Raw genomic sequence first — 19,903 nt, 5'->3', positions numbered from 1 at the left:
TATAAAGTATATCTTTAGAAAAATAATTTTTTAAATTAATTTTTAATCAACTTTTTTATATAAAAAAAATTAGACAAATTTATCGAATATTAACCCTTTACTTGTAATTAATTACTTACAGTTGAGAGGTAAGCGGCGACGGCGGCGAACAACAGAAGCAGCAATTCGCAGAAGAGAAACAAGTTCTTTTATAACAGAAACAAGTTCCAGGTGAACGCTCTTCAACGGCGATGACAGATGGAGTCGTGAAAAGCAGTTAACCGGCAGCAAATGGTGGCGATGGAGGCTGACGGCAAGAGAGAAAGAGAAAGGGGAGAGAAGTGAGGTTAATGATGTTGCAGAAATGAAAGAGTTCACAAATTTAACTTTAGAGTCAATTTTATTGGCAAATTTATCGTTGGAAAAATCTGTCGGCAATGCATAATCTGTGATCAAAACGGTGTATTTCATTTAATTACCTTACTGTTGGATTTTTCCTCTCTAAATCTTACGGTAATGATCACGCCAATTAATTTTTTTACCTTCATTTATTACCAGTGAATTTATCGTCAAAAATCCAAATCCGTCGATAATTTTTTTTACTCAATGAATATATTGCTAAATCCACCGATAAATCTGACCGCAGCATTTTTCTTTGTAGTGTAATATGAGAAGTAATGCTTTTAAAAGAAGAAATAAGAGCAACAGAAAAAGAAAAAAAAAGAAAGAAAGAAGAATAAACAGAAAGAAAAAAATACAACAGTAAAAAAGACATTTTTGTGTTTTTGTAGCAAAATTTCGATGTCAAAATTTAGAAATTTATCTATTATTGTTAAGAAATTTTGGTTTTTTTGTTCTCATAAATTCTGTATAATTCAAAATTCTTCTTCTTCTTCTTTCACATCTTCTTCTGCTTCTTCTTCTTTTTTTATTTTTTTATTTTATTTTTTCATAATTCTTCTTATTTTATTCTCTTAAAAAAATAAACAAAAAAATAAAAAAATAAAAAAAAACAATATCAAATCATAAAAATGAGGATGAAACAAATAAAATATAGCAACAACAACATTAACAGAAGAAGGAAAATATGGCCTATAAAAAAATACATACGAAGAAAAAAAGGACAAAATTTTACATGCATATTGTGTGAATAAATTTTGTTAAATTTAAATTAACGTAATTAGACTTAATTGTCAAAAATATTTGAATATATAACGAGACTGTTAATATATTAATTATGTTTACTCTATAAAAAGGTACAGCGAGAAGTTGTTATACTCAATTTGCAGGAAGAAAAAAAGACAAAATAAAATGATGCAGGTGAGTCCTTAAGCTCACAATATACATGTATAATTTCTCATTGCTGCATATTATTGGAGACACACGCCGCATACATAATACATTTTCTTCTTTTCTTGTTTTCGCATTCGATTATTATCGTCGAAGCGTATATACCATTGCTATATGTAAGTCCCAGCTATGAACTCTAACAAGGATTATAAACATATGCCCAAATTAATTTATCATTCATGTGACTTTGTATCGCTCATTGCACAATTTCATGTTCATGCATCATTATATATTATTGGTGCATTAATTATCGTTCTCTTTGAAGCTAATTAAAATTTACAAATATTAGTTATATATTAATGAGTATTAATAGAGCATAAATAAAAAATAATAAAAAATTAATTCAAATAATCTAAATTTATTTTATTTAATATTTATTAATAATTGTTAAAAATAATTATATAATTTTAAATGTAATAAATATATAATTATAGATATTATATGTATAAAATTATAAATAATATTATGTAATATAAAATAACTTTAGATATTTTTTGTAGAGTAAAGTATATTTTTGTCCCTTAAGTTTGACAAAAGTTTTAAAAATACTCATAAATTTTATTTTGTTTTAATTTTGTTTCAAAAATTTTCGATATGCATTAAATAATATACCCTTAACGACTAAATTTTTAAAAATTTTAAAACCAATCTAACAATAATGCATAAAAATTATGTTTGATTTACTTGTGTTGAGGGTTGTTCTTATAAAATTGTTGTTGAATTGGTCTTAAATTTTTTAAAAAATTAACCGTTAGAAATATATTTGATGCAAATCAAAAACTTTTGAGACAAAATTGAAACAAAATAAAATTTAAAGATATTTTTAAAACTTTTATCAAATTCTAAAGACAAAAAATATATTTTACTCTTTTTAGTATTATTGGAACATAAATAATGAACTACTACATTATAACGATAAATTGTTAAAACTAAAATATTTTTCTTGAAGAGATATTTTTGTCTTTTTCTTTAAATACATGATCATCCGTAAAAATGACGCTTAAAAGCTAAATACTTCATTTTACCCCGTAAGTATTTTAAGTTCGAATTTTAGGTCAAGATACGCAATTTACTAATATTACTCTTGTAGAAAAAAAAATTATAATTCTATTAAAAGGATAATCGAATGCACAAATATTTTGCGTTCTTAAAATCTAAAAACAAAGTCGCAATTAAAAAAGTGTAATTCTATTAAAAAAATAAAATTAAAATTTTCGTTAATGAACTTCAATATGTAAGATAATTAATGGGTTAACCACAAAAAATGTTATCGAATTATTTAAACGTTGACAAAAATGTACTTGAATTTTATTATCGATAAAAATGTTTTTAAATAATTTAAAAACACAACAAAAATATCCAACAGTAAATATATATTTTTAAAAAATGTCTTAAAAATTGAATTTTGATGTAATTTTTTGCAAGCTTAATAATAAAATTGAGATATTATTATCCTTAAAATTTGGTGATTTTTCGTTAAGTATATATTTGTTTTAAAATTTTTTTGTTAACAACTGATAATATTTTTAAAAAATCACAAAAAATATATACTTTACAAAAAAACATCAAATTTTAAGAATAATAATATCTCATTATTTTAATTATTTTTACAAAAAATCTCATCAAAATTCAATCTCTATTGTATTTTTTAAGAAATACATATTTAATGTTAGCTTTTTTGCAAGATTATTTAACATTAAATATGTATTTCTCAAAAAATATATTAGAGATTGAATTTTGATGCAATTTTTTGCAAGCATGATTATAAAAATGAGATATTATTATCCTTAAAATTTGGTGATTTTTTGTTAAGTCTATAATTTTTTTGTTAACAACCAATAATACTTTTAAAAAATCACAAAAAAAATATATAATCAGCAAAAAATTATCAAATTTTAAGAATAATAATATCGCATTTTTTTAATCGTTCTTGCAAAAAATTGCATGAAAATTCAATCTTTAAAGTATTTTTAAAAATACATATTTATAGTTGGATATTTTTGATGCATTTTTAAATTATTTAAAGGCATTTTTGTCGACAATAAAATTCAAATGCATTTTTATCGGCCTTTTTAAATAATTCCGAAACATTTTTGGTAGTTAACCCAATAATTAATATACAAAATTTATCCATAAGTTGTTTCATTCCCAACTAAATTTTCAAAAAAAAAAAAATTGATGTCTAACATCAATATCTTCGAAATAATATCTTCAAATTTGTGTATTACTTAGCAAATTATTTGAGTGATGATCAGCAAGGTGTAAACATGGAAGACAAGGAGGAGATGGAATCATTGCTTGGTCAAGCTGAAATCTGGAAGTTCATGACCAGCTTCACAGACTCCATGGCGCTAAAATGCGCCGTAGAGCTCGGCATCGCCGACATAATCGAGCGGCACGGCGAGTCACTGCCGTTGTGGAAGATCGGCGAAGAAATTGAAGACGCGGCTTCGCCTGAGATCTCCATGCTCGAAAGAATAATGAGGGTTCTTGTAAGAAGAAAGATCTTCAGTGCTCAGCACTCGGAAAACGGAGACACGGTGTACGGAGCCACACGCGCCTCCAAGTGGATCCTACGCGACGCAAAGATGACATTGGCGCCGATGTTGCTGCTTGAGAATCATCCCATTCACTTGAACCCTGCTCACTACATTAGTCAGTGTATCAGGGAAGGAATGCAAAATGGAACTGCGTTTTTCAAGTGCCATGGCCATGAACAATTTGTTATGACAGGTTTCAAACTCTAATCTTCTGCAAAATCAATTCACCTCTCTTTCTCAATATTTGGATTTGTCGATTTTTTTTTTTTAGGGTACAATAAGTATACGTAGTTTTCGATGATAAAATATTAAAATTGTATTTAAACATTCATATTATTTACAAAAATAAATTTGAAAATACAAACAAATAAATTATGAAAAATTCAAAACTATAATAAAAATAATTAAATGATATATTTTTCTTTTATAAATAGCAAACAAATTTTGTATTTGATAAACGTTTTGTATATTTATATAAATTTTTGTAAAAATATTTAAAAGGTGCATGCAAAAACCAAAACAAAATTTGATTATTAGAATTTTTCTTAATTTTGTAAAAGTTTTCAAATATATATTCATAAAAAAATTATAAAAAGATATAAAACATTTATTCTTATTTTAAGAATCCAAAGATATAAAAGAGATATAGTATGGGCTTGTATTTGACATTAAATAATGTTTTACTATTTCGAATTTCTTAAATATTTTACTAATTTTTTCTATGTTTGAATTACTTTTGAAATCCTTCAATAAGTTTTAACATTTAAAATTGTTATCAAGTATATAAAAATTTGTAATCAAGTTCCTATGTAGTAGAAATGTTTCTAATGTTTTTAGGTGTGAAACGTAGGTTTGGACCCTGAATATAACAGGTTGTTCAATGAGGGTATGGTTTGCACTGCAAGGGTTGTGTCAAAGGCTGTGATATCAGGCTACAAAGATGGGTTCAAAGAGATTAAGTCTTTGGTTGATGTTGGAGGTGGAATTGGAGGGTCACTCTCTGAGATTGTGAAGGCATTCCCACACATCAAAGGTATTAACTTTGATTTGCCTCATGTTGTTGCAACGGCACCCATGTATGATGGTGTCACCCATGTTGGTGGAGACATGTTTGCTTCCATTCCTCAAGCAGATGCTATTTACATGAAGGTATCAAACCCAACTTAGTTTATAGTTTTCAAAGTGTAAAAGACATTTGATCAATAATGTATGTTTTTCAACAGTGGATTTTACATGATTGGAGCGACGAGCACTGCATAAAGATTTTGAAGAACTGCAAGAAGGCAATAGGAGAGAGTGGGAAGGTGATAATTGTGGATCATGTTCTTAAACCAGAAGGAAATGGTGTGTTTGATGACACTGGGTTTGCCTTCGACATGATGCTTCTTGCACACAACAGTGGCGGCAAAGAAAGGACCCAAGAAAATTGGAACTGCCTCTTTAAGGAAACAGGCTTCCCTCGCTACAACATCATCAACATCAATGCTCTTCCATCAATCATTGAGGCATTCCCAGTCTGATCTCAACAAAAACATGCTTATGTTTCTCACCATTTCATTCTTGTTTGTGTTATCGAAGTATGGTTAATTTTGTGTTTTTATAATATGATTTTTAATAATTAGTCTTTACATCTGTTAGATAATTTATATACACGTGACATAATAAGTCATTATAATATATTTTTTTTGAAAGATAGAAGTGAAATTTGAATTTATGACTTCTAGGTGAATATGAAGAGAATATGTCATTTAATTTATAATTTATTGGCTTAAGTCATTATAACATTATTTAATTAAAAAATTATCAATTTGATCACAATATTATCTTTCAATAATCCATTAAGAGGTTTAATTTTTCGAAATAAAAAATGATGTAAAACACGATCTTTACCATTTAGTTATACAAAATTATTTGAAAGAAAAATATTAGAAATTATCATGTTTTATTATTTTAGACTATCACTTAATTATTAATTTAAATTTTTTAGTCTAATATTTTAATAATATATTTTATCTTGTATTTTTAAATAATAACTAACTTTTTATGCATGGTTCTTTAGTATATGTAATTACTTTCCTACCATGCAAACAAAAATAATGACACGAGAAACCAAATTACCTTAAACCAGCAGCGATAGCTACGATATAGCCTAGCAATGAGGAAAATGTATGGCTTCCAAAGCCACAAAAAAAAAATAATCCAGAAAAAGGAAAAAGAAAAAAGAAAATAAAAAATAAACAAAGCAAACCCATCACACAACACTTTGCCCTCTTCTCTTCCTCAATGCAAAACTCAGCCTTCAACAAAATGCCATTTTTCCATCTCTTGTTGTTCTTCTTTCTGGCCCCACCACCACTCCCCTCTACCATCATAGTGGGTCTATTCCAGACATTGATACCACCAACAACACTGACATGTCATATCATATCTTATATCATAACATAGCAGGTATTTGTTGTATCTATCTATCTATCTATCTATCTTATATTATTCTATCTATGCATTTATACATCTTCCACTATAGCCTTTCTTTTTCCCTCAACAAATATTCTTGCGTAAATTTTCACCACCTTAATTTTGGATATATACAAAATAAAACAGTGGATCACATAAATAACTGAAATGATCCAAGGTGGGCTAGTCAGTAAGTTATTTAAAACTCAGATGATTATGTATATGTATATAATAAGAACGACGAGATGAACAAATAATTGTCATTTAAACACAAAAATACAATATTTTTTTCTAAGGCAGATTCAAAAAGGAAATAAATGTGACATTTATAAATAACTTAACAACTATATCAGCTATATAAAAAACAGTCATCAAATTAGTTATTCGAATAATACATATTAAAAAATAAAATATAAATTAAAAATAAATTAAATAATATATGTTTATATATAAAATATACCGTCACTAATTTTGTAGTTAATTTTTTATACACACGTAATATTTTGATAATTTAAACGTGTTCCATTGATTGGACAAAATTTTTAATGTAAACCAAAGTTTAAAATGTAATTCTTTTTAATAAATAGTGAAATATATTTTTTTTATCATGAATAATTGTATAATCTATGATATATTTTGTAAAAATACTATTTATACATTAAAATCGGTCATTAATATATTTGTATATAAATATATGTATGATTTAATTTATTTTTAATATATATTTATATTCTAACATATATTTTATACTAGTGGCTGATTTTAGTGACTGATTTTAATATACACGTACAATAGCAGTATATTTTGATGAAATGAGTGAAATTTACTTTATTATTATGAAGGTGTCTAAAATCAATGTAATAAGATAATGTCTACGCAACGATACAATAACATATATACAAGAAATTCCCTTGGTATGCTTTTTCACTTGTCCTCTTATTGAATTTCAAAGCGTTTGTTATGACAAAAGTATATAAATATTTGTCTTGTATGTAAAGTTGGTGGGCTAGAAATAAAAAATTAAAAAAAATTTAAAAAAAAAAAAAGAGAAAGAAAGCTTAAAGGTATATGCTATGCAGAGCACGGACACCACCCACCTCCACTTCTGAACCAGCTTTTTTCAAATCTACTTTTCCATCACTAACTTCATTTTTACTCCTTAAAGTTAAGCAAAGGCAGAATCCCCTTTTGATTATTTTGTTATGTGTTTCCTTCAATGTCAACTTGTGTTATTATGTCTCATGTTAATTAAACTTCTGGTTATTATTTCTCTCTCTCTCCCTAGTAATTGCTTAAGTGAAAAAAAAAATGAGTGGACAAACAGAATTTTTATGATTGGTAGGTTTGAATTTACAAGGTTAGCATGGCTTGGTTGCAATCATAATTCATTGGGGACCCTTTTCTTTCAAAAATTGATCTGTCTTTTTTTTAATATAGAAAAAAAAAAATAATTGTCTTTTGTTGTTGTGACTTTTGGTTTCTGTTAAGCTTTAAAAAAGGGATGAAAGGTTTTTGAGTGTGATTGCATCCTCATGAGATTGAGAAAGAGGAAACGATGTTTTCCTTCTTGCTCCTCTCTTCACAAAGTAAATCAAATATTCTCCTCTTCTTTTTTTCCCCTCATATATCACTGATTTTGATAATGTAGGAGTTTCTATATATAGTATTCAGAAACTGCATCATTTTTACCAGTTTCTGTAACCATTTTGAGAAAGTAAATTGCTTTCATATGTTGTGGATTGATGAGTTTTTCATATTCTCCTTATGCAAGTGTAATCCAATTTTTTTGTTTTTTCTTTTTGGGTTAACACATGGCTTATGAATTGAAATGCAGGTTGATGAAGATGAGATTTATTGGAGACATAGAAAGAAAGATGAAGAGTTGGAATGGTCACATAATTCCACTCACTTAGTATCTCAGTTTGCTCAATGTTTTTGTGAGTAACCCACCCTCTTCTACCTTCATCCATCATCATCTTTTGTTTGTTTAGAGTTTTATTATTATCTTGATCACAATATGCAAGATTTCTGCACATTATGCAAATTGTGCCATTCAAATACTCAAATAATTTAATCAACTTGAGTTGATCGAGTGGTTAGTTCACTTAAATAAGTGTTGGGGGCTTCGAATCCAGCCTTATGCATTAACAATCCTTTGTCCGGCGGCAAACTCTTAAAATGGAACTCAATTTCGTGACACATTAGTTTTTGACCTGTTGGACTGGGAGATACCATGAGAAACCAATAAAAAAAAGCTCAAATCATTTGATTCTCTTGCATTCATGATGATAATTTCCTTTTTATGTTTCATTGGAGGGTAAATTTTATCTAACTGGATTTCATGTGCAATTTATATACTCTAAGTATGGCTATATTGCCTATTTTCCTTTGTTGATTTTGTCAATTAGGATGAAGTTTTGATCCTTTTTTTTAGCCCATTTTCATATTTTGAGCTTGTGTAATTGTTTGAACAGTAGGCAGTAGCTATGTTATGGAGCTTTTGCTTTTTGTCAAATGGAGACAAAGGAGCTTCTTTGCTTCATCTGAAAATTCATTTCAATGGAATGCACCTTTGCAATATAATCTGTGTTTTAGGAAAAGCAATTTTCAAGAATGAACTAGAAGAACACGTAGTTCTGAAATCTACTTGGTGTTTCTCTTTATGTATCTGTTTTATCTTTCAAGTTTTTTTCTTCTATAGCTTATCCCTCATATAATTTGTTGCATGAAGCTAATGCTATGGTTGGATCAAGATCATGGATAGGAGCACTCTTTAACCGCAGTAACACTCGAAGAAATGCTGACTATCTTTTGACACCAATCCAGGTAAAGGAAGAACCAAAGATGGTGATTTGTTTAACTAGTGCAACTATTTCACTTTTAATGCGGCAGAAAACTTTTTTAATTTAAATCAGCACATATATTTCCTAGTATGTTTCCTATTGTTATTTCTCTTTTAGTGAACGTTTCATAGTCATATTCAGGAGCAAAGACTTCAAAGACTTCAAGAACGGGTGAATGTTCCATTCGATGAGGCTCGACCGGATCATCAAGTATATTTCTTTGTTTATCATGCTCTCTGTAATTTCAGAATGATTTCAATTATATCTTCAAGCCACACTTGACTAACAATGTCATAAACTCTCAACAGGAAGCATTGTGTTCATTGTGGCATTGTGCCTTTCCAAATGTCTCTCTGAAAGGCTTGATATCTGATCAATGGAAAGAAATGGGATGGCAAGGTCCTAATCCATCAACAGACTTTAGGTAACAACAGTTATGTTCAAATAAGATCACGGGACATTTTCGTTTCGTCCATTTGCAACAACTTGCTGAGTACATAGGTCGAAAGGCTGCGTTCGGTTAGTGGATGATGACAGTATTTGTCTTAACCAATTCATTTCAGACAAAGTTGTAAATAAAATCAAATATTAACTCTTGTAGCATAACAAGAATAAATTTGATCCTGGCCTTTTCTCGGTGGAGATCTGTGTCATGCAATTAGTTTAGTATACAGATTTATTAAATAACTTATTTGGTGAAGCTCATCAATTTTCTGATTAGTTGATACAATAATATGAAAAATCACTTGTTCATTAGGCTTCAAAAGAGGTTCAATGTACTTCAGCTTCCCATCACCTCAAAATTTTCAGGCAACTTTTTTTTTTTCTTTTCTGATATCATGCTTTTCCTCAGGGGATGCGGCTTCATTTCGCTCGAAAACCTACTCTATTTTGTGAGGACTTATCCGGTATGCATTCCTTCTTTTCATTGTGCACATATGGAAGAACTTGATCTTCTTTTATGTGCTTATTATAATCTTCCTGATATATGTCTTGGGAGAAAAACAAGAGTTATTACTAATTTTTATGGAAATTCAAATGAAGACATCTTTTAACAGGTTGATGACAAAGAAAGGAGGAAAGCGAGCGACATGGGAGTATCCGTTTGCCGTTGCTGGCATTAACATATCATATATGTTGATACAGATGCTGGATTTACACTCAGGTTTGATAACCATTTCTCATTGCACTCACTTTTAGTATTTATTGATTTTATTTGACCAGCTTCACCCTCAAGATTCAACAGACTTAAAATTATGGAAGACTTAAAGACCATGAGTTATCTTACATCAATGCATTTTACTTTTATATTTTGTCATTTGGAAAATTTTTCCTTTGTCAAAACTAAGAAATGCAAGCTACATTTTGTAATAACTTAACTGATATTATTTTTGACAGAGAAGCCTAGATGTCTTCCGGGCATTAATTTTGTGAGGTTATTAGGAGGTAAGAGTGGTGTCAACTGAATTTTTTTATTTCTTATTACTCCTTCAACTGATTGAACTAAAAGTTTCACTGCCTGGTTCTGCAGAAGATGAAGAAGCATTCGATGTTCTATTTTGTGTAGCGTTCGAGATGATGGATGCGCAGTGGCTTGCTATGTGTGCAGAGTACATGGACTTCAATGTATTCTTTCTTTCTTTCTATATTCTTTCTGCATCACCAAAAAAGGGGGGGAAATTAGTTACCTTGGAGAACACGCTACACAACTATGACTTCTGAAGATGATGTTAGGATATATTATTAGGTTGTGTATGGTTCCTATCTTGAGACAAAAAAGAGTCTCGTGATAGTAACCTAATGATACCGTAGGAACCAAGATTGTCATGGAAACATGCACCAAACCACTTGAACAATCCAATGAAGCCATTCCTTTCTATATGAAAACTGAAAGACATACTAATTTCTTGATTGCTGTTGATTTCCATGGCTTCAGGAGGTTCTACGAGCGACGCGGCTGCAGTTGGAGAGAGAGCTATCCTTAGAAGACATCCATAGAATACAAGATTTACCTGCTTACAACCTCTTGTATCAATAGGCTTTCCACTCTTCTTTCTCTTCTTCTTCCCTTGTCCATATGAGCAACAAATTCCACAAATGATGAAACAATTTTGTAGGTATTGCATATACAATTTCACTTACAATGTACTTCAGGGGGTTTTAGTATTCCACTTTTTAATGAACTTGTGTTAGTCACTTATGAAGTTCTCTTTATCTGACATTAAGTGAATCAAATGAGTGGCTAATGACATGCATTCTTGAGATGCAAAATGCATATGGAATTGATTAATCAACAGGGAGCAAGAAGCAAGAAGCAAGAAGCAAGAAGCGCGAACCAATTCGTACGTTCCGATTCGCAATTCAATCATGTAACAGTCATTGAATATATCAAATGCAAAATACCGAACATTTATGTAGATGAAGTTTCTTTTCTTTCTCCTGGGAACTGAATCATGCTTGAAAATGTATTAAGTTTTAGACATTGAATTGAAAATAATATGCTAAAATTAGGTTTAGTTTTTGGTTTTAGCTTAGTCTTAGAAGTTGTCTGGTGACCATCAATTCCAGTGTTACTCGGATTTTGAATAGAACAGCATAATTTGCGAACCTTTTAATGTATTAAGTTAATCAAAATAATAATCATTATTGCGATCAATATGCTATTTCAACAATTGTTTCTAGTGATGTTTGAATAGTGTACGTATTTTCGCTGGTACGGGTTGACGGTAGGATTAGGGATTTGTCGGTCTTGGTGATGACGTGATCGGACTTTCAGAACGACGGAGGGTCAAGGGTGGTACTTGCATAGACAATTCGACACTCAAGTTAGAATGGATTTAAGAGGTACAGGTAGGGGTTAGGAGTGTATAACGTACCTAAGGGACCACTTAGCTTCCCTTATATAGTTTGTCTTGTTATCTTATTTTATTAGCTAAAATAAGGAAGGTATTTGAGTTTAAATGTTGGTTAAGAATTTATGATTTTCTGGCCGGTTTAGGCTGTAGGGAGGATTTGGGCGTGGGAATCGGGCCTTTGTTTGGCCATTTTGGGGACCCGGGTCCTAAGCTCGCAACAGTTGCCCTCGGAGTATGGGAGCAAGCTAGATGGGTCTCGACGCTAATATGAGTGAGTTCGTTTCTCCATTGTTCAGAATTTCGGGAGTTCGAGGGCAGAGTGCGGGGTGGTTCCCATATCAACCGTTGCATTTTTTGGCGGTGGGATTTCGTTACATCTTTTGAAGTGCTATAATAATACTTAATGGAAGTAGAGAGGTTTTGAAATTCCATTTCTACACCTCGTCCCTCCGGATTCTTACTTGAAACGTTGGGTGTCTATTTTCCTTCACTTGTAACTGCTTCTCTTAGTTTTCTTCATTTTTCTATTGCCTGTCACTTTCCTTTGTTTGAAAAACACTCTTTGCAGCATTTCTGGGTGGCAGATGGGGCTGCATTCTTCTATGTTCGTACTTTTTTGCTGATTTCTTTCGTTCTCTAAATACAATTTGGTGCCTTTATTTGTTTTAGTATTTTGTGCATTGTATCACTTCTATTTTTTCCCTTTTTGGGTATTTTTTGTGTCGTAGCGGTAGAAAAAATAAGAGGTACCATCGTTAATATTTTTTTTAGACATTCGGTAGATTTTAGTGTAAAATTTGTGTTCTTTCTTTTCTGGAGAGTAGGCTGACAGTGGTGTCCCCTTTAATTATAGGTATATTTTGGCAGACATCGGAGCGTGCTAGGGTTTCCGTTTACTCAGACGGAGGTGTTCCTAACGATTATTATTGGATAACCTCTGATGTGCTGGGTACGCCTTCCCAGCTCACGGAGGAGGATCTTAGAAAGTTTCGTGATAAGGATGCGGTGTGCGGAAGAGGTGATGCGAGCGTCAGGACGAGTTGGCACTCTCCGGGGAGGACAAAAGAGTTTCCTATATCAATCCTGATTTTCTATGGGTTATCGACTGGATGTGGGTTTACGAGCCTATGTTCACGAAGCTGGGGCTACGGCTCCCTTTCTTTGTCTTCGTCTAGGCCCTTCTGAACCGATGTTCGGTGGCACCGTCTTAACTGTATCCAAACAGTTGGGCGGCCGTGTGGACTTATAAGTTGATTTGTAAATTTTTGGAGCTTCCTGCTCGAGAGAAATTTTTTTGTATTTTTTCTTGTGCACTATCCTGATTAAAAAGGAGAAACACAAGAAGGGTTATATATCATTCCAGGCTCAGTCGTATCGTCGGGTTTTCGGGATGTTCGAACCTTCCATGGTTTTAAAGAGAAATATTTTAAGGTTTTCTGCCCGGTGACACCATCCTTTCTAGTTGACTTTAAAGGGGAAGCGCCGTTTCGCTACCTACTGGAACTTCTGATTCAAGGCTCTGAGGAAGCGTGAGAGGGCAGCTAGTCGTCCCATCAGCCTTTGTACATCCTTGAGATTTGCAGGGCTGCTCATCTCGAGGATAGCCTTGCATTTTTATGGGTTTGCCTCCACTCCCTGTTGCGTGATCATGAAGTCCAGTAATTTCCTGGTCTTCATTCCAAATATGAGGAACATCCGGTGCTTTTTTAGAGTGCCCAATATGAGTTTGAGATCATTGATAAGTTCTTTGCCTGTTTCTGTTTTGGCAAGCATGTTTTCAATATAAACCTCCAGTTTCATTCTGGTGAAATCTTTGAAGATCTTCGTGACGAGTCTTTGGTAGGTGACACCAGTGTTTGAACGGCATGACAGTGCAGTAGTATGTGCCTTCGGGGGTAAGGAACGCCGTTTTTTCTTCGTCTAGCTCATGCATGGGTATTTGGTTGTATTTCGAGTATGCATCCATGAAACTGAGGTATTGGTGTCCTGTGGTGACGTCCACCAACCCGTCGATGTTTGGCATGGGGAAGACATCTTTTGGACAGGCTTTGTTCAAGTTTGTGTAGTTGACGCATATTCATCATTTGTCATTCGCTTTCTTTACCAATACAACGTTTGCCAGCTAGGTCGTGTAAGGTAGTTCTTGGATGAAGCCGGCTTCAAGTAGGCTTTTTACTTGTTTTTTAACTTTGCTCGCCTGGTCGGAGGACATCTTCCTTCTTCTTTGGGCTATCGGCTTGGCCTTGGGATCTATGGCTATCCCGTAAGACATCAACTCAAGGTCTATTCCCGACATGTCGGCAAGAGTGAAGACGAAGAGATCTCTATTTTCTTTCAAGAGTTTTGCAAGTTCCCCTTTTAGGTTGAAAAGGAGGTTTTTATTGATGAAGGTGAACTCGTTTGTAGTTTTCCCATCTGTATCTTTTCTATATCTCCCTCTGGTTCTAGTCGGGGTTGGTTGTCTTGTCAGTCATCCAGATTGGCTAGGAAGATTCCCGCTGCATTTCAGGACTTTTTTAGAAGGATAGGCTTGCGTTGTTGCACTCTGCTGTGACTTTTCAATCACCATGTATGGTTCCTATGGTTTCATCGTCCGCTTAGAATTTCATTATTAGGAACTTGGTGAATATGGCGACAGAGAGGTCGTTGATTGTCTTCCTCCCCAGGATGATAGGCTGTGGAGTCCTTTAGAACCACGAACTTGGAAAGTATGTTTTCCGTCTGGCTTCTGGTTCCAATGGTGATTGGCAACGCTATAGAACCGTCAGGCTTGAGGAAGTTGTCTTCGAGTCCAGTCACTCTGTTGCGGTGACTTTGTAGGTTTTTGTTTCAGAATCCTAGCTTGTCAAAGGCTCCTTTGAAGAGGATATTATAGTCGGCTTCGGTATCTACCAATGTTCGCTTAACCAACCCAATTCTGACTCTGGCTGAAATAAATGACAAAGGGGGCAGCTTCCACTGAAGTGCCATTTTGGCAATCCTCAGATGGAGAGAGGAGGCTCGTTTTTCGTCTTTCACAGCCAAGACTCAAAGATCCTTTTTTAATACAGATTTGGATTTTTCGGATGCATCTTTTTCAATGATCACATTTAATATTATGGTCGGGTCGGGTTCTGGGCTTCCGTAGTGTGCCGATTTCACCATTCAGAGATTTTGTCCTTCTCACTCCGATGACTTCTCCCTTTCGACCTTCTTGGGCACTTGAATAATTTTGGCAAACTCGAGAAGTTTGCTGTCTCGGATGGTTTATTCGAGAGCATCTTTGAGGTCAAAATAGTCCTGATTTTTGTGCTTGTATCCTCTATAATAGTCGCAATATAGGCTTTTATTACCGCCTGTGCGCTCTTACAATTGTATGGCTTTGGGAAGGATGCCCCGTTCTGCTATTAGGTGGTAGATCTCGGTGATCGAGGCCGGAAGAGGGGTGTAGTTTATAAACTTTTCCACTTTGGACAGCCTATTGGGCGTGGTGTGCTCCTTTGGGGTTTCTCTAGGTGTCGGGTTATTCCGTGGGGCCGTTTATTGGCTATCACGACTTGACCCACTTCTTCATCGTTTATGTATTCCTTAGCCATGTTCTATATTTCATGCATAGTCTATACCAGTTTGGTTATGACGTGTTTGTGGAAATCCTCGTTCATTAACCCATTAGTCAGGCACAGGCTGGCCACTGAATCTGTTAACCCGTTGGCCTCCAAGCATTCATCAGTGAGCCGATCCAGGTATTTCCTTGTGGGTTCATCGGGTTGCTGTGTGATTCCGAGTAGGATGATCGGGTGCTTCGTCTTAGTGATCTTTGTGGTAAATTGTGCCATGAATTTCTTGGAGATGTCGCCGAAGCAAAGATATGGAACAATTCGAGAGGGTGTTGAACCACTTGATTGATGGACCGGCTAGTGTTACCAGAAAGGCCCTGCATCGAACTCCGTCGGCTGCTCCCTCTATGTTCATCCTAATCTCAAAGGCCGTTAGGTGCTCCTGAGGATCCTTGGTGCCATCGTACTTTATGTCAGTTGGTTTGTCGAAATCTTTTGGTATTTTAGCCTTTAGAACTTTCTTAGTTAATGAGGTGGCTCCCATTATTGTGTAATCGTTCTTCCTTCGTTTGGGATCTCTTTCATGTTTTCTCTCATAGTCATCACGGTGGCATTTGGATTCCCGTGATCTGCTGCTATTTCGGCATCACCGTGATGTCGGTTAGGCGATCTTTTGTTCCTTGCTTCTCGTCGTGATACGCTCCTGGGGATCGCTTTGCTTGTTTGTTCCGGCTAGTATCGCTCTTTGGAAGTGACCCGGCCTTCCAGGGTCTGTACCCGTTGGTAGAGTTCTTGAATTATTCTTATCGCTTTCTCTCTCAGGTCGTCGATTGCTCTGGCCTCACCAGATCGGCGGTCATTTTCTCGCGGTTGCTGCCTGCAAGGGGTTGGCTAGACGTGGATGATGCTGGTTACCCTCACGTGGTTCGGGGGATGATCATCATTCCGTGGCCCATGCGCCGGAGAAAATTTGGCAAGTATGATTCATGGTGATGGTTTGAAAACCAAGGCTTGGCAGGTCCTTACAGACAGTGCCAATGTACATATTTTCACTGGTACGGGTTAGGCCAATCTTGGTAATGATGTGATCAGATTTTTAAAACAGCAGAAAGTGGTATTTACAAAGATATTCCAACGCTCAAGTTAGAATAGATTTAAGAAGTATAAATAGGGATTAGGAGTGTATAATGTATATAAGAAGGCTCTTGACTCTTTTTTATATAATTTGTCTTGTTATCTTATTTTATTAACTAGAATAAAAGAGGTGTTTAAATTTAAGAGTAATACCCTAAATAGGTCCATAAGGATTTGGCGGTCTGATAGATTTGTCTCTCAGAAAAATAAACTAGGTCCCGAGTCCCCAAAATTATTAGATATATGTCATATAGGTTCCCAAACCAGGTTCAACTGGTTAACACGACACCCTCTCTCCTATGTGGAGGTTGTAGGTGTGACGTGTCAGATAAAGCAACACGCGTGGCACTCAGGACACATTAGTCCCTGGACACATGGCTAAAACGACGTTGTTTTGGGACAACACCAAACGACGTCGTTTTGAGGGGACAGATACGTCCCCACTTTTATTCTCTGATTCTCCAAACTTCGACGTTTTGAAGTCAAATAAGTCCTCTAAAATTTTTGTTATAAGTAAAAAAGGTTTCTGAATTTAAGTGAGTACCTTATATAAAAAAACTATTCCTCTCCATTTCTCTTTATAAAATTACAAGTATCACAAACTCTTACCTAAGTTTTACAAGCTAACTCTTCATATTTTTCACCCCATTAACGTTTATCCAAATTCGTAATGGTACTTTGATGGTGTGTACAGGAATTGTTTGACGGTGGTGTGTCATGCATATCGCCATTGTTCGAGGTAAGTTAGGTTAGCTTTTGCTGCATTAACTTGGCAGTAAAGAGTGAAGTATGATGAACGTGCATCATGTGATGTTAGAGTAGATCAAAGATAGTATGTTGTAAGTGTAGCTTAAGTGAGAGTTATGAAGTGGTTACGGATACGTATTTGATAATAACAAAAACAATGTAAGTGTTTGAAATTTTTATTCTGTTGTGATGTTGTTGTATTGTGTTGCTTGTTTGGTGACTTGATTTATTTCTTTGACCTATAGAAATTTTGTTTGGACTTAAGTTACCATGACCAGTTGACCACAAGGCAACGTATTAGTATGATCCCACTTTTGCTAATTTGAAATCTGATATTCACCCAATTCATGAAGATAAAGAGATCAAAGTTCTGCAAAAGAACAAGATGTTAAATGAGGACACTGACAAATTCTAATTGTTTGATTGTAATTGTACTTGAGATTTGTCATTTCATGTGCTTGGAACTGTATACTTTGACGTACTTTTGATAGTTTTATTATGATTTCATTCTAATTTTGGTTCTAGTTGCTTAATTTGAGGGGACCAATTTGGCATATATACTATAAATTCAAGGACCTTTTTGACTTGTAGCAAAAATTTTAGAGGACTTATTTGACTTTAAAACGTCGAAGTTTGGAGAATCAGCGAACAAAGTGAGGGCGTATCTGTCCTCTCAAAACGACATTGTTTGGTGTTATTCCAAAACAACGTCATTTTAGCCATGTGTCCATAGACTAATGTGTCCTGAGTGCCACACGTGTTACTTTACCTGACATGTCACACCTACAACTTCTACGTAGGAGAGAGAGTGTCGTGTTAACTGATTCAACCCGGTTTGGAGACCTATATGACATATATCTAATAATCTTAGGAATTCGAAACTTAATTAACTTTTTTGAGGAACAAATCTATACGACTGCCAAATATTTGGAGACCTGTTTAAAGTATTACTCTAAATTTAAATATTGATTAAACAATTTTTATTCCCTGCCGATTTAAGCCGGAGGAAGAATTTGAGCCTCAGAGTCAGGCTGAACAAATATTAATAATATTCTTTGAAAGATTACAGCTTATTTACTTGTTATTGTACTCAATCTTTGTTAATTTGTTTATGTCCTACAATGTTACTAAATTAGAATAATAAAAAGTGGCGTTGCATAAGACTAAGAATTTACCAAGTATGATCTTCTAGACCTTTGAAGAAAATATAGTGCAATTGGCACTACCGACACCAATTTTTTTTCTCTTTTTATATTTAATTGCTAATGATATATTAACCATCTAAAGAAATCCTGCTGGTTACGGAAATCAAATGGATATATTATTTTAATTATAAAAAAGTACAGAGACCAACTAGTGGTGGAATCAATTTAAAAAAAAAAATAGTTAATTTTAATTTCAATTTTTTCTTATTCACATTAAAAAACAACCACATAAATCGTTATCCTTCTTTTCATAGTCACACCCAGCGCCATCTAGCCGTGGGTTGGTGGTGAACGACTTCTAACTCTCTCTTGCCGGTGCAACGCGCGGAGCAACAGGTGGTTGCTAACGAACGAGCAGCGAGTCTTCCTTGTTTTGTATTTTTTTATAATAATTTTAAATGTTTATTTTTATTTAATTTTAAATATTTTATTTTTTAAATAGTTTTTTATTTAATTTTAAATATTTTTTATGATAATTTAAATTCACATTTTTTTAAAAAATTACTAATTAACTACAATTAATTGTATTTTTTATTGATTACTTAATAGAATTGTTTAATTATTTATGTTCTAAAGTTATATTGGTTTGTGACAAGAAAAGTGAGAACTATATAACACTAGGTTTTGTTTTAAGTAAATAAAATAAAGATTTAGTCACTATCTAATTTTAGAACACATAATAAATTTATTATTAAAAAATTTGAAATATATTTTTTAATAATATAACATAAATATATTAAAATATTAATTCTTTATAATTTTAATAAATTTTTTTTATTTTATAACTTTAATATATGTTTTTAAAATATAAAATAAATAAATTTTATAAAATAAATATTAAATTTATCCTTGTAGAAACACGTATTATGAGTTTATGACCTATTTGTCTTCGGAAAATGGAAAAAAAAAAAAGGGATTTCATTTAAGTGGCGTCAATAATTGCGTCAATTTTGCTTCCTAACTTCATTACATCTACTCATCACACTTTAGACTTCAATGCTATATATGCTTACTGAATGTTGCTTTCAAGTCCATACCTTTCTTTTCCTCATCTTTGGTGGTGATTACTAAGAGGGTATGTATAGTAGGGTGAAATTGAATTTGTTTTAATTTAAATTTGATTTTAAATATATACTGAATTTATTTTTTAGATTCTGATTTAATTTTACATTCGATAAAATTTAAATATTTTTTAGTTATAATTATACTAAATTTAAATTGAATAAAAATTAGATCTTTAAAATTTTAATAATTATTTAC

At 33.0% G+C, this 19,903-nt stretch overlaps 2 protein-coding genes across 7 annotated transcripts; both read left to right on the top strand.

The window, feature by feature from the left end:
• Positions 1 to 1,254: 1,254 nt before the first annotated feature.
• LOC107477973 ((R,S)-reticuline 7-O-methyltransferase) lies at positions 1,255 to 5,548 on the top strand. Its single transcript, XM_016098063.3, has 4 exons — positions 1,255 to 1,299; positions 3,585 to 4,062; positions 4,720 to 5,018; positions 5,093 to 5,548. Exons 1-4 carry the CDS (start codon positions 1,291 to 1,293, stop codon positions 5,387 to 5,389), a joined length of 1,083 nt encoding a protein of 360 aa, XP_015953549.1. The 5' UTR covers positions 1,255 to 1,290; the 3' UTR covers positions 5,390 to 5,548.
• A 1,925-nt stretch (positions 5,549 to 7,473) lies between these two features.
• LOC107477892 (uncharacterized) lies at positions 7,474 to 11,822 on the top strand. 6 transcript variants are annotated; one of them, XM_052258650.1, is made up of 10 exons: positions 7,474 to 7,488; positions 8,158 to 8,260; positions 9,055 to 9,149; positions 9,308 to 9,376; positions 9,475 to 9,590; positions 10,020 to 10,074; positions 10,211 to 10,331; positions 10,565 to 10,612; positions 10,698 to 10,792; positions 11,103 to 11,822. In XM_052258650.1, the coding sequence occupies exons 3-10, from the start codon at positions 9,063 to 9,065 to the stop codon at positions 11,202 to 11,204; spliced, it is 693 nt and encodes a 230-aa protein (XP_052114610.1). In that variant the 5' UTR covers positions 7,474 to 7,488; positions 8,158 to 8,260; positions 9,055 to 9,062; the 3' UTR covers positions 11,205 to 11,822. The 6 variants fall into 6 exon arrangements, with proteins under 6 accessions (XP_052114610.1, XP_052114609.1, XP_052114608.1 ...); XM_052258648.1 differs by lacking the exon at positions 7,474 to 7,488 and adding an exon at positions 7,529 to 7,582; XM_016097982.3 differs by lacking the exon at positions 7,474 to 7,488 and adding an exon at positions 7,552 to 7,661.
• The last annotated feature ends 8,081 nt before the right edge of the window (positions 11,823 to 19,903 follow it).

Source organism: Arachis duranensis, chromosome 3 (assembly GCF_000817695.3).
Source record: "Arachis duranensis cultivar V14167 chromosome 3, aradu.V14167.gnm2.J7QH, whole genome shotgun sequence".
Classification (NCBI taxonomy): domain Eukaryota; kingdom Viridiplantae; phylum Streptophyta; class Magnoliopsida; order Fabales; family Fabaceae; genus Arachis; species Arachis duranensis.
Note: the sequence above shows the minus strand (reverse complement) of the source record. Positions and strands in the feature narration are given on the sequence as shown.

Coding starts and splice junctions, on each gene's coding strand:
- LOC107477973 (XM_016098063.3), top strand. Junction 4,063..4,719: donor TGAACAATTTGTTATGACAG/GTTTCAAACTCT, acceptor TGTGAAACGTAG/GTTTGGACCCTGAATATAAC. Junction 5,019..5,092: donor CAGATGCTATTTACATGAAG/GTATCAAACCCA, acceptor GTTTTTCAACAG/TGGATTTTACATGATTGGAG.
- LOC107477892 (XM_016097981.3), top strand. CDS start 7,856: ATGAGATTGAGAAAGAGGAAACGATGTTTTCCTTCTTGCTCCTCTCTT. Junction 10,332..10,564: donor GATGCTGGATTTACACTCAG/GTTTGATAACCA, acceptor TATTTTTGACAG/AGAAGCCTAGATGTCTTCCG. Junction 10,613..10,697: donor TTTTGTGAGGTTATTAGGAG/GTAAGAGTGGTG, acceptor CTGGTTCTGCAG/AAGATGAAGAAGCATTCGAT.